The 13,172-nt window shown below is 44.0% G+C and overlaps 1 protein-coding gene and 1 pseudogene across 3 annotated transcripts in view; one reads left to right on the top strand and one right to left on the bottom strand.

The window, feature by feature from the left end:
* Positions 1 to 13,172, top strand: part of LOC121002332 (mitogen-activated protein kinase kinase kinase 3-like) — a 131,522-nt gene that overhangs the window by 63,573 nt on the left and 54,777 nt on the right. For all 3 annotated transcript variants that reach the window (XM_040433748.1, XM_040433746.1, XM_040433749.1), the window contains exon 3: positions 4,716 to 4,813. In XM_040433748.1, coding sequence (XP_040289682.1) covers positions 4,716 to 4,813 — 98 coding nt within the window. The remainder of the gene's footprint in view (positions 1 to 4,715; positions 4,814 to 13,172) is intronic.
* LOC121002921 lies at positions 5,341 to 5,551 on the bottom strand (annotated as a pseudogene).

Raw genomic sequence — 13,172 nt, 5'->3', positions numbered from 1 at the left:
CTACCATCCTGTGGGTGTTCTCAGAAGGGTGGGTGTAGAAATAACTGCCAATCAAATTTATCCATTTTTAATGTCCGTTTTTAACGGACATGAAAAACTGATACAAAACGGACATTAAAAACGGACACACGGACAGAAAATGGATGCACACACTGATGCAAAATGGCCATGAAAAACTGACAGTGTGTGCATGAGGCCTTAGGCTTTATGTAGAGCAGGGATGCCCAGCCTGCGGCCCTCCAGCTGTTGCAAAATTACGACTCCCAGCATGCCCGGACAGCCTACAGCAAGGCATGATGAGAGTTGTAGTTTTGCAACAGCTGAAGGGCCGCAAGTAGAGCATGCCTGATCTAGAGCAACAATTATTATTATTAATATTTTTTTAGATCCTCAGAGTTCTTTGCCATCAGGTGCCATGTTGAAGTGACCAGTATGAGAGAGTGTGAGAGCGATAACACCAAATTTAACAGACCTACTCCCCATTCACACCTGACACCTTGTAACACTAATTGGCCACTTTTACTTAGGGGTGTACTCACTTTTGTTGCCAGCGGTTTAGATATTAATGGCTGTGTGTTGAGTTATTTTGAGGGCACACCAAATTTACACTGGTACACAAGCTGTACACTGAGTTCTTTACATTGTATCAAAGTGTCATATCTTCAGAGTTGTCCCATGAAAAGATAATAAAATATTTACAAAAATGTGAGAGGTGTACTCACTTTTGTGAGATACTGTATGATGAGGATTTACAGATTTGTTTGAATGTTGGGAAGCATCAGAAGGGTCTTGCAGTAGATCTGGTTAGTATAATTCAGAAGGAGTTTGTTGTTTTTGGTTTCCCCAGGGAAACCGGTAATGTACTCATTTCAGCCTACACAGTAATTTTGGAATTAGGTCACTGAAAAGTATGGAAAAATATATTCTGTACAGTTGGAGGCGACCATTAAAAAGGCTTGGATTACTGCGGGTAACATCTGTCCCCACTTATTGTATTTTTATAGGTATGCTCAATTGTCTACAGGTTTGTACCTCAAGTCTAGTTAAGAACCTATTGCTCATCCGAGTATCTCCACATTTTTAGACTCCACACATCGTTGTCCTCCATCTCTGTGTGTTGTTTTATGCTTTTACGACTATTGTGGTGCAGAATATGTTGATTGATCATGCTCAGTCTAATCTACATCCCAATATAAATTTCAAGTTGCAAGTGGAGTCTCTTAGAGACCATTGGATCTTAAAGGGCTTCTGTCACCCCACTAAAGTGTTTTTTTTTTTTTTGGGGCTAGTTAAATTAGTTATATTGCGATATATGAAAATATAATTGTGTTACTTACATTGATCCAGCAGTTTATTCAAAAAACGAAGTTTTATCATATGCAAATTCTGTCTCTACCAGCAAGTAGGGCGGCTACTTGCTGGTAGCTGCTGTAGAAATCCGCCCCCTCCTCTTGTTGATTGACAGGGCCAGCCGGGATCTCCTCCTCCGGCCAGCCCTGTCGGCATTTCAAAAATCGCGCGCCTGTGTGGATTCGGCGCAGGCGCTCTGAGATGAGGAGGCTCGTCTCCTCAGAACTCCCTCAGTGCGCCTGCGCCGATGACATCACCGAAATAGATACTTGAGCGGTATCTCCAAACAGCTGATCATTGGGGGTACAAGGAGTTAGACTCCCACAGATCTGCTATTGATGATCTATCCTAAGGATAGAGCATTCATTTTTAAAGGGGTTTTCCAAGTGTGGTAAAATAATAAAATATATTCACCGTTTCCAGCACTGATGCTCTGGTTGTCACATTTGTTTTTTGTTTACAGGCTGCTTTTAGGGCTGCGGGGAGATTTTTATATAACTGTGACAACTCCTTTAAGGCCTGGAAAACTATTTAACGCTTTCAATTACAAAAAATACGGAGTCATTTTACGTCCTATACGAGGGCAATTAGTTTCTTTTTGCCTCTTTTAGACCTGTGTTTTTTAGTCTTATTTTGAAACTGTGGGGGAGATTTATCAAAGTGGTGTAAAGTAGAACTGGCTTAGTTGCCCATAGCAACCAATCAGATTCCACCTTTCATTTTTCACAGCTCCTTTGGAAAATGAAAGGTGAAATCTGATTGGTTGCTGTGGGCAACTAAGCCAGTTCTGCTTTACACCAGTTTGATAAATCTCCCCCTTTTTTGGGGGACATCCGGAATACACTTCTTTGGCTTCAGGTTCAGGGGACGGTTCAGTTTATTAAAACCTCATCTAGTATTGTGTGCATTTAGATGGCCGCTATGTTTTTCCAGTTCTTTCTTGTAAGGCCACGAGTTTGACAGTTAAAATTCCTGACTGTTCCTGGAAGCATTCAGCCTTGTTGTCTTTTACTGTACCAGAAATCACGTAGACGAAGCCCATGTTCATTACTACAGCAGACATAAATTTATCCAGCTTGCGTAATCATGAGATAGCGGTATATGTTACTTGTTAAGGGTCAGAATGCAGCCAATTCTTAACACAATGACTCTTGGCGTGATCAGTCCTTAAAACAGTTGAGAACAATCGGGTGGTTTTAATTAGGTGAAGCAGGGGCGGACACTGACAGCAGAGGGCCCCTGTGCAAGAAGTGTGTGGGCCCCTCTCTTCAGTGCCAGCAAAAAGACTTGAGTAATATATTCTTCACATATATAATAAAATAAAATATTGAAGAATACTGCAGCACTCCAAGTCTTAAATCCGTGCTAATAAAGATTTATTCACCAAAACATGTGCAACATTTTGACTACAACCAGTCTTTCTCAATATGTTCTTCAATATGGTATTTGCTGGGGCACATGGCCAAATCCTATCACTACCTGCATCACCACCAAATGGAACTTATCACGGGATCTAACCAGTAGTGCTGTGTTTACTTTTATTTTTTTTAAATTTCTTTAATAAAATAAAACGATGGAAAAAAATACAAAACACCTATAGTGCGCTGCTCCTAGTTACCTCTGTGCAACAACCAACCAATGAGAGGAGGAGCCCCCACAGCTATATGTACCACCTAATAATCAAGGTCACCTATGGGATAGGCGGGGCAAAAGTGTACAAAAATGCTGCTCCCAAAATAGAAGCACATTCACACCAAGGTTGCCACTCCTTCCAGACTATTCAGAAAATTATGGGGGAAAAAATACAAAACATCCTGCGCGATATGATAATGAATATGCGGATGTGCATGGCATCATTTATAAAATCACAGAAAATAATGCACTATGCAAACACAACATATGGACTAAGCCCTCACTGTGATATAATAAAATCTGAGACTCTCAGTCAATACATTTTTTTTATATATAGGCTGGTACATATAGCTGTGCGTGCGCCTCCTCTCATTGGTTGCTTGGTGCACATAGAGGTGACTAGGAGCAGCACACTATATGTGCAGGGTCTGCTCTCCTGAATATAGATGCCCATACGGCATAGGTAGGTTTAGAGTAGGACCTGCCTGACTGAGACCACCTTGGCGCTGGTAGGTGGACATAGATGTTTTTTGAACAAAATATATTGACTGAGAGTCTCAGATTTTATTATTATAGTGAGGGCTTAGTCCACATGTTGTGTTTGCATAGCGCATTATTTTCCGTGATTAAATAAAATGGCATAGGACACATGGCACACACGCTCCACTCGCAGGACACATGCAGCACACAAGGCACTCTCACATACTGTAGGATACACACCACACATCTTCCGCCCAGACAGAGGACACGTCACACATGCTCCAATCACACATAGGATACATGACATACATGCTGCGGGAACACACGCCAAACGTGGTCCCCTCACACTTAGGACCCTTGCACACATGTCAAACCAAATGGTCTGAAATGTCCATGGAATTTTAGTCGCTGATCTGGCGTTTTGTATCTGCTTTGTTGCTTGTGAACTTAGAATTTTTCACTAATTGTGTATGTGAACTGTTGGATTGATTCAATATATATTTGAAAGAAGGTTTTGTAGCATTACAACATGCCACGTGTTGTTTGTAGTGGTTATGGAGGAATAGAGGGGACCTCCCGTGGACGTGAAGTCAGTGGCCACTCCTACACTGGACGCAAGTCTCTCACACCACTCACACACTGGACAGGTAGTCCTATCCCAGAAAACTGCTTTATGGCTTATGCACACGACCATATTTTCTTTCCGTGTCCATTCCGTTTTTTTTGTGGACAATATGCGGAACCATTCATTTCAATGGGTCCGCAAAAAAACTGGAAGTTACTCTGTGTGCATTCTGTTTCTGTATGTCCGTTCCGCAAAAAAATAAAACATGTCCTATTATTGTCCGCATTACGGACAGGGATAGGACTGGTCTATTAGGGGCCAGCCGTTCCGTTTCCGCAAAATACATACGGTCGTGTGCATGAACCCTTCATCTGTAGACGGACAATTCCTTCAGCTGTTTAGTGCAGTCGTGGCCCCCAACACTCATTGGAAACAGCTGATTTTGTTGAGGGAATATTCAGCCAAAGCATTTCCAAATGTGGTATTACGTGGTAGTCATTCAGACCTAGAGCAGCCGTTTGTCAGAGCTTGGCTCTCTGCTCCGGCCTATTGAGTGGGGTTTGAGGTTCATATGCCCTAATTTACATAGTGGTATACCTAATTCTTATACTAATAAGGCCTGTATACCTTTTTCAACTGAACCGAGTGAAGTATGTAATTCTAACTTAAATGCTGGGGTGTGTTTCAGATGAAGAGGAAGCCCTCAATCTTATTATGAAGGACCTGGCTGCTCTGGGGAGATGTGGAGGATTGCTAGATAGTAATCGCATCAAAAATAACAAGCAGGTAATTATTTTTTGCTTACTTTTTTGCTATCTGTAATTTGAGTACTGCAGTTGATAAAATGGTGCTATGACAAATAGTATTTGTACATTGGTAGTACTGGAGAGCTCGACATTTTAAAAGGGTTCTCCAGGATTTGATGGCCTATCCTGGCAGTGCTCTATTCACAAATGAAAAAAACAAAAACATGGAAAGCTGCAGGCACTGTACAGCTGTGCTCTATACATGTGTCACAGAATTCCAGAGGAGCATGTATAGCCTATAAGTCTCCTCATGACGATTAAGACGCTCTCTCCTAAAGGAGAGCTAGTACCCTCTCCCAGTTAAGCCAGTACTCTGCTGTGCACGGATGATGGACAATCACTCCCAAACAGCTGTCTGCAGATGAGGTGCTGGCTTATTTAATATCTGAGACATGTCTAAAGGCATATTTAAAGGGTGAAACATTGACTCATAGGATAGCTGCCTTACATCTGGTGGCATCAGAGGCGGAGCTTGTTAAGAGCTCATTTGCATCCCTTTCTTCCCAGAATTCCAGAGGAGCATGTATGACCTGTAAGTCTCCTCACGCTGATTAACGAGCTATTACCCCCCACAAACATAAAAATAAAAAAAACACAAACCGTCTAGGCTAGGCCATTAGTGTTTGGGGTACCCAAAGGACCTGGGCCGGCAAGTCAAGGCAGAGACTGATAAGAACAGATACTACACTTGATCTTAGCCAAAAGGCCGAGAAGCAACAGCTTCATCCCTCCATCCCTTACAACTGGCAAGCTCCCTGGTACTATGGAGATGTCGTCAAGTTTGTGAGGGAACATCAGCTGGAGGGCCTCGTAAAAACCAACGACTATCCACAAGCTCATCAGAGCAAAGGATGCTGTGGAGTAAATTCCAGGGATCCATGACGACACCGTAGAGACAGTTTGGCCTAATGTGTCATCAGACAGGTTAACCAACGGGCACAAGGACTTGTCATGGATGGCCATACAGGGAGGACTGCCAATTCAGTCATTCATGCACGCCCGCAATCTGTGCAAAACCCAGTACTGCGCCAGGTGCCCTTTCGTGGAGGAAACATCGTACCACCTGTTTTAGGAGTGCCCCTTTGCGCAGGGCCTGTTGGATGCCCTGGAATATGAACTTAGATTCTGTGCCCAGGAACAGCCTGCAATACACTTTGGTGTTGTACGGACTATTTCCTGGGATTCATACTGTTAAGGCCATCCAGGAGGCCTGGAGCCTTGTGAACAGTTTTAAGGACGCTATATGGCTTGCCAGGAACTGGCTTATTTTCAGGAGGGAGAACATGTCCGTACTGGACTGCCGCACACTTAGGCTACATGCACAGGACCGTATGTGTTTTGCGGTCCGCAAAAAAAACGGATGATGTTCGGGGTGACGGGAGCAGGGTTACTAGTGGGGTGACAGGAGGAGGGAGAGCAGGGTCACTAGTGGAGTGACAGGAGAGGGGGGGCAGAGTTACTAGTGGAGTGACAGGAGAGGGGGGGCAGAGTTACTAGTGGGGTGACAGGAGGAGGAGGGAAGCAGGGTTACTAGTGGGGTGACAGGAGGAGGGGGGGAGCAGGGTCACTAGTGGGGTGACAGGAGGAGGGGGGGAGCAGGGTCACTAGTGGGGTGACAGGAGGAGGAGGGAAGCAGGGTTACTAGTGGGGTGACAGGAGGAGGGGGGAAGCAGGGTTACTCGTGGGGTGACAGGAGGAGGGGGGGAGCAGGGTCACTAGTGGGGTGACAGGAGGAGGAGGGAAGCAGGGTTACTAGTGGGGTGACAGGAGGAGGGGGGGAGCAGGGTCACTAGTGGGGTGACAGGAGGAGGGGGGGGAGCAGGGTCACTAGTGGGGTGACAGGAGGAAGGGGGAGTAGAGAACAGGGAGACCGGACAGAACCATGATTGGGGAGGGGGGAATCACTCACTTGAAGACTGACAGGCCGAGCTTTTCACTGCCACAACTCTCCCACCCCCCTCCAGCCGGGGGGGTCACAGGCCCGGGGTCCGATCTTCTCTCAGAGGGGACCAGTCACATGAGTCTGCGGCTCCTTAGCTCTCCAGCGGCCCTATCATGTTTCCAGGGGTCCTTGGGCAGCGCGTGCCGCTCTCCTTACTACAGCGACCTCCTCCTTCCAGCTGCCGTCGGCTTCCCCTGCCTGACCCGACCTGTATCGCTCTGGCTCGCCAATAACCAACCAATAACAAAACTCCTTGCTGTAAAGAGCTTTGTTTTTGGTTATTTCAGGCACAGGCAGCATCGCTGCGCTGTCTGTGCCGTTCACAGCGCTGATGAATGTGGGGGAAAGGTCTAAGGCGTATTGGTATGCCCATATGGTTGCTGCCTGAGTTTAAAACTACAGGCATCTGTAAAAAAGTGGCAAATTGGGGGGAATCTGTCACTAGATGTTGTGGCCCTACCTAAGGGCTGCATACACCAGTGACAGATGCCCTTAGCAAAACACAGGGAGATTTATCATCTCCCTTGGACAGAAAAGTGGCTTTAAAAAGTCGTAAGCTATGTGTGCGTTTGCTACTTAAATGTGACTTTTTGGAGAAAAAAAAGTTGCAAGTGTTTAATTTAACGCCGCCTTCGCCACTTTCCCAAGCGGGGGAGTCACCAGGATGGAAAAGCTGTATGGCCAATAGCCCAGACAAGGCTACAGCATCTTTATTTACGCCACTTTGTGGTGCAAATGAAGTCAGAAATCTACGGCAAAAGGTGGTGCATCCTCTGGCAGTTCAGGGGATATCTCTTGATAAATCTCCCCCTTAGGGATCATGCACACAAATGTGTACCGGCCGGGCCTGTGCTGCAGACCGCAAATTGTGGTCCACAATGCCTGGGCACCGACCGCAGGGATGCTGTATGCGGACACAAGACCCATTCACTTGATTCAGTAATGCATGCACTACTTTTTTGCCGTGCGGAGGCACAGACAGAAAACACATGGAAGCACACAGTGCTTCTGTGTGGTTCCGTGCCTCCGTTCCGCACCGCACCTTCCGGATTGCGGACCCATTCAATAGATGCAGTGCCCATATATTGCAATACGGGCATCGGCTGGCAACGATCGTGCGCAAGTGCCCGTAGTCTCTTTAATTGACCCAGTGTTTTTTCGAAAATTCAGTTTTGAGCAGCCCCAGCACTGCAGCATTACACAGTGCCAGTCTGATAGTCCGAATATTCATCAGGACCCTGCTGATTTACATAATTGTTCTAGTGCGATCGATGGGGGACTCCTTGGCTCATGTTGTGCATTGAACAACTGGGGCAATTAAATAAAGTGATCCAGCATTTTGCAAAGGGAATCTGTCACTAGTTTATACTGCCCTTAGTCAGCAAAAAACTAGTGACAGGTTTACTTTAAAGTCAATGCGCCAAATTTATTAAGTAGCACTGATCTGTTATTTGATGCATCTTCTGGCAGTCAGTGCTCGAGAAATTCACATCCGTGGCAGCTACGAGCTGGGTAGATTTCAGCTATAATTTGTGCCAGTAAGGGCTCATGCACACGAACATATTTTCTTTCTGTGTCTTTTCCGTGTGCATTAAGTTCCCGTATGTCCGTTCCTCAAAAAAATATAACATTGTCCTATTATTGTCCATATTACTGACAAGGATAGTACTGTTCTATTAGGGGCCAGCTGTTCCATTCCGCAAAATACGGAATGCACGCGGATGTCATCCAGATTTTTTGCAGATCCTTGCAAAATACATACTGTCGTGTGCAGGAAATCTGATGGTCTGCCGGAGGCCCTGTCCCATCCTGTTGAGCAACACACACTTATGTTGCCACGTTTTACACAAAGTGAATAGTCGTAAAATTATGGTGCGTATATGGCATACGCTATATTTTGTGAGCTTTTGTAGCTTCATGCTGTAAAAGTGGCATAAGCTTTTTAATGTGTCTGCCCCAATGGGTTTACTGACATTAGTTTTTTTATTTTATTTAAACATCTACCTGTTCAGGTAAAATTGCAGGAGCCTCTATCATCTATTTTTCTCAAGTCAGTGGCTCAGTGAAAAAAAACTGAAGAACACTGACGGACAGTCCGTTTTTCTCTTGTGGTTGCTAAGAGATGCTGGATGTTCTTGCACATACCGCGGTCGGCCCAGGAGTGTCAGATACTTCTCCCGGACCTACTAAGGCTCCCCTGACCCGAACTGACTGTATTGTAGTAATTTATGATACAGTCAGTCTCTATCTGATTGCGGGGATATTGCTATATACGAATATCGTCATGTAAATACAGCAATAGCCCCGCAATAGAGACTGACGGTATCCTAAATTACTATGATACAGTCAGCTCTGGTCAGAGGAGCCCTGGTCGGTCTGGGAGATGCGTCCGACACACAGACTGTGTTTCCTGGGACAATCACGGTCATGGGCATGAGCTCCTATTCTTCAAGTTTTGTGTGTTTTTTTTTTTTTTACTGATGAAAACTTATGATGCCACATGAATCGAAAAAGCTGACAAACTGAATGCAAACACAGAAAAAACCTGAATCAAAAGTGAAAGAAACTCATCAATTCTCTACTGACAGTCTTTACTGGCGTAATCAGTGTATATTGGATTTTACTTTGAGAAGGTGCTCTGAGTGGCAAGATCTTTAGTCATGTGATTTGTGATATAAATATGGTATAAATATGAAGGCCATATCTTTATTGGATGTTTTGTTTAAAAAACAAAACAAAGCAATGCTTTTCAGAAGAAACCATGTTGGTCAGTATAGTCTTAATACAAAAAATAAAAATAAAAACGCAGCAGAAACATCACAGCAATGAGGCCTGAGGTTATTTTATTCAGATCCGAAGAAAAAACACTGTTTATGCAAATTATGACTCAACCTTTCAGGTGTCTACAGCCCTTCATATGGAATGCTGTCATGTAGTATGTTGGCATGGTCATGGACTCAGGTTTAGTGAGGATGGCAGAAGACCTTGTGAGTTCCGGAGACCATGGAGACCAAGGTGGAGGTTACAGCCTGTCTAGTATACCCATGTAAAAGAACCAAATAGAAATTTGGGAAAGTGCAGAATAGACACTTTGGGGGACACGATTTAGACGCCGGTCTTAGTTCATGTCCGCTGCAACTTGATGCATAACTTAGACATTTTACCGGCAGCTGTGCGACTTGCTTACATCTACGCTAGCTCCCTTGCTGGCATAGATTTAAGTCATTTTCTACAGGCGTAGAAAATGATGAATCAGAAGGGCCTGCCGTACCGCTCCCTTCACTGCCCATGCCACGGCCCCTTTTCTCACAACTGGCGTACATGGGGGGGGGGGGGGGGGGGGGGAAAGGCGCAGATTTTGTCGCAAAACAATGGCAAATAGTTTTTAATAAATGACCCCCTTTATCTTTTTTCATTGAAATTTAAGGACTTTGAGTTTAGACGTGAGAACGTTTTCGCAAAAGTTTTCAATGTTCGCCGTGATGTTAAAATATTCTCTCACTCCCGGGGTTCAATCGTATTAACTCTTTAGTAGCACTACTCTCCCTCAGTTTGTGTAGTAAGCATATTAAGAATAACAAAAAATAAAATAACAAAAACAAACACCGATTGTTGTCGAGCAAAAGCAATTTCCATTGAAAATAGAATTTCCACAAAAACATCCAGCTGGAATAGTTTTTGTAATCGCTCTCTAGTTCAATAACACGTTTGTTAACTTTGGTGCCGAGTAGAAAACACCGGAAAGATGTCATCTTGTCTGGGGACAAGGAGAAGAGGAAAAGCCTTCTTGTTTTGATTAGGCGAAAAGCCTTGCTGAACTTTAACCCAAAACAAAAACAGCGTCTGCCGGCAATGTGGAGGAATTCAGCAGGTCAGGAGGAAAGGGAAAGCTCCACAACAGTCCAAAATAACAATATCGCTTTTATTGACTTTATTTTTGCATTATTCCATTGACAACCTTGTGTTTTCCTGAGCGTTCTGGCCAAAATCTGAACTTGGATAAGGAATCTGAAACATGAAACAGGAAAGTGTTATGTTTTTTCATGTTCTCAGCTTTTACTGAGATAGCCAAGCTCTAAAAATACCTGCGCACAGAGGGACAGTTTAGAAAGCGCTTGGTTCCTTTGAAAGATAGATGTATAAACTATCCCTTAAAGGCTATGGGCGCCTTCGGGGGCGTTTGTTTTATTATTACATTCTAGTTATTTTGGGTTAAAAATAATTTTTTCAGTTGGTCTTTATTAAAAAAAAAGTTTTAGCCGCTTTCCCATTATAATGGTGTAAGGCCGAGTTCACACTTGGTCAGTTATTTCCATCAGTTATTGTGAGCCAAAACCAGTAGTGGAGCCTACGCAGAGATAAGGTATAATGGAAAGATATTCACCTGTTCTATGTTTTTGACCCAGATCTGTTTTTGGCTCACAATAAGGGCTCATCCGCAAAGCACGGATGCTGGCCTGTGTACATTCCGCAATTGCAGACAAGAATAGGACATGTTCTATCTTTTTTTGCGTAGCCGGCGGAACGGGTGCGGACCCGTTCATATGGCCGTGTGAATGGGCCCTAACTGATGGAAATCAGGGATCAGCAAAACGTTTCCTTTATGATAATACAACCGGCTGCATCCGTTCTGAATGGATCCGGTTGTATAATCTCTAAAATGACCAAGATGGATCCGGCACTAAATCAATTGTAAGTCAATAGGCGGCGGAACTGTTTTCTTTGTGTCTGATAAAAACTGATCCGGCACCATTGACTTAGGGTACTTTCACACTAGCGTTAGAAGAATCTGGCAGGCAGTTCCGTTCCATTAGACTTATGCATTGAAATAGCGGATCCGTCTTTCCAGTGTCAACCGGAATAACGGAGCCGGTATTTAAATTTTTCAAAGCTAGAAAGAACTGCTCATGCGCACACCAGAAAACCGGATCTGGCGATGTGGCAATTTCCCAAACACTTGGTGCCGGATCCGGCATTCATTTCCATTGAAATGTATTAATGCCGGATACGGTACCAAGTGTGGTAGTGTTCCGGGATTTTGGCCGGAAAAAATACTGCAGCATGCTGCAGTATTTTGTGCGGTCAAATACCGTACAAGGGACGGAACGGAAGACATACTGAACGGATTGCTTTCCATTCAGAGTGCATTGGGACAAAATTATTGTGTTTTTTTCCGGTATTGAGACCCTTTACCGGATTTCAATACCGGAAACGAATAACACTAGTGTGAAAGTACCCTTACATTGTGTTTCATGCCGGATCCGTCTTGATCATTATTCCATTACACAGCTTGCTGCGCTTTTGTGTCCGGCATGGGAACGCAACCAAATGGAACGTTCAGTTTTGTCCCCATTGACAATGAATGGGGATAAAACTGAAGGGTTTTTCTCTGGTTTTGAGATCCTATGACTAATCTCAATACCGGAAAGAAAAGATCTGATGTGAAAGTAGCCTAACTGAAGTGTGAACTCATCCTTATCTGTGTATTTAAAGAGCAGCAGGTTCTGTGTTTACATTGAATCTCATCATCTGAAGGCTCATGTGAATTCCTTAACTGTTATCTAAAGCTCATAAACGCTTACTTAAGCCATGTTCTTATCAGTGTGACAATAACTGAGCCATATTCAGTATTTATGAGCTGTCAAGAGTTCAAAGAACAGGGCTACAGACTGAGCAGGCAGTGCTGCTGGATGACAGGACTCAGGTAAACAGAAACTGACAGGCTGCAGATGAGTAGAATACAATAATTAAAAATGCCCCTAAAGGTGTCCATAGCATTTAAAAGAAAGTTTTAGTTGTCTGCAGTTTGGGACAACATTTACACCATATGAAGAGCCTAAAAATGAAGGGTTTTTCCTGATTATTGAAATACATGGCATAGTTAAAGGATACGCCATAAATGCCTGATAAAGTGAAAGTCCCACATCTTGGAAACCCATTTATTAGGAGATTGGTGTCCCCTGACCCCTTTTCTCCAGATAAGATGACCGATACAGTCGGAAATTGAATAGAAATGTATATATTCCCCATTAAAGTCTATAGGAGTCGTGGGAACAGTCGCGCTGATCTTGATAAATGACATTCCAATTTCCAGCAGCAAAAACAAGTCATGATGCTCAGTTCTGACTTCTGCAGGTGGCTTCATTCTCCACGTCCTAGGCACACAGTATTCAGAATATAGAGCTGCAGTGGTGGGACCTGCGATGGCTATCCACTTCATGTTTTTGCAAGAGTTTACACAGCTGCTGTAGTAACAAGGGCCCCTGTAGATGGCTACAGATCTTCAGTTCAAAATTTCTTTCTGGTCAGATTAGATGTTCTTCAACACTCTTTCTGACTCTGCAGTCGGCAGCGAGCTACGCTAGCTTCATCCATTCCTGAGAACGTCTGCAGAAAA

This window comes from Bufo bufo, chromosome 5, assembly GCF_905171765.1.
Source record: "Bufo bufo chromosome 5, aBufBuf1.1, whole genome shotgun sequence".
Lineage (NCBI taxonomy): Eukaryota > Metazoa > Chordata > Amphibia > Anura > Bufonidae > Bufo > Bufo bufo.
Note: the sequence above shows the minus strand (reverse complement) of the source record. Positions and strands in the feature narration are given on the sequence as shown.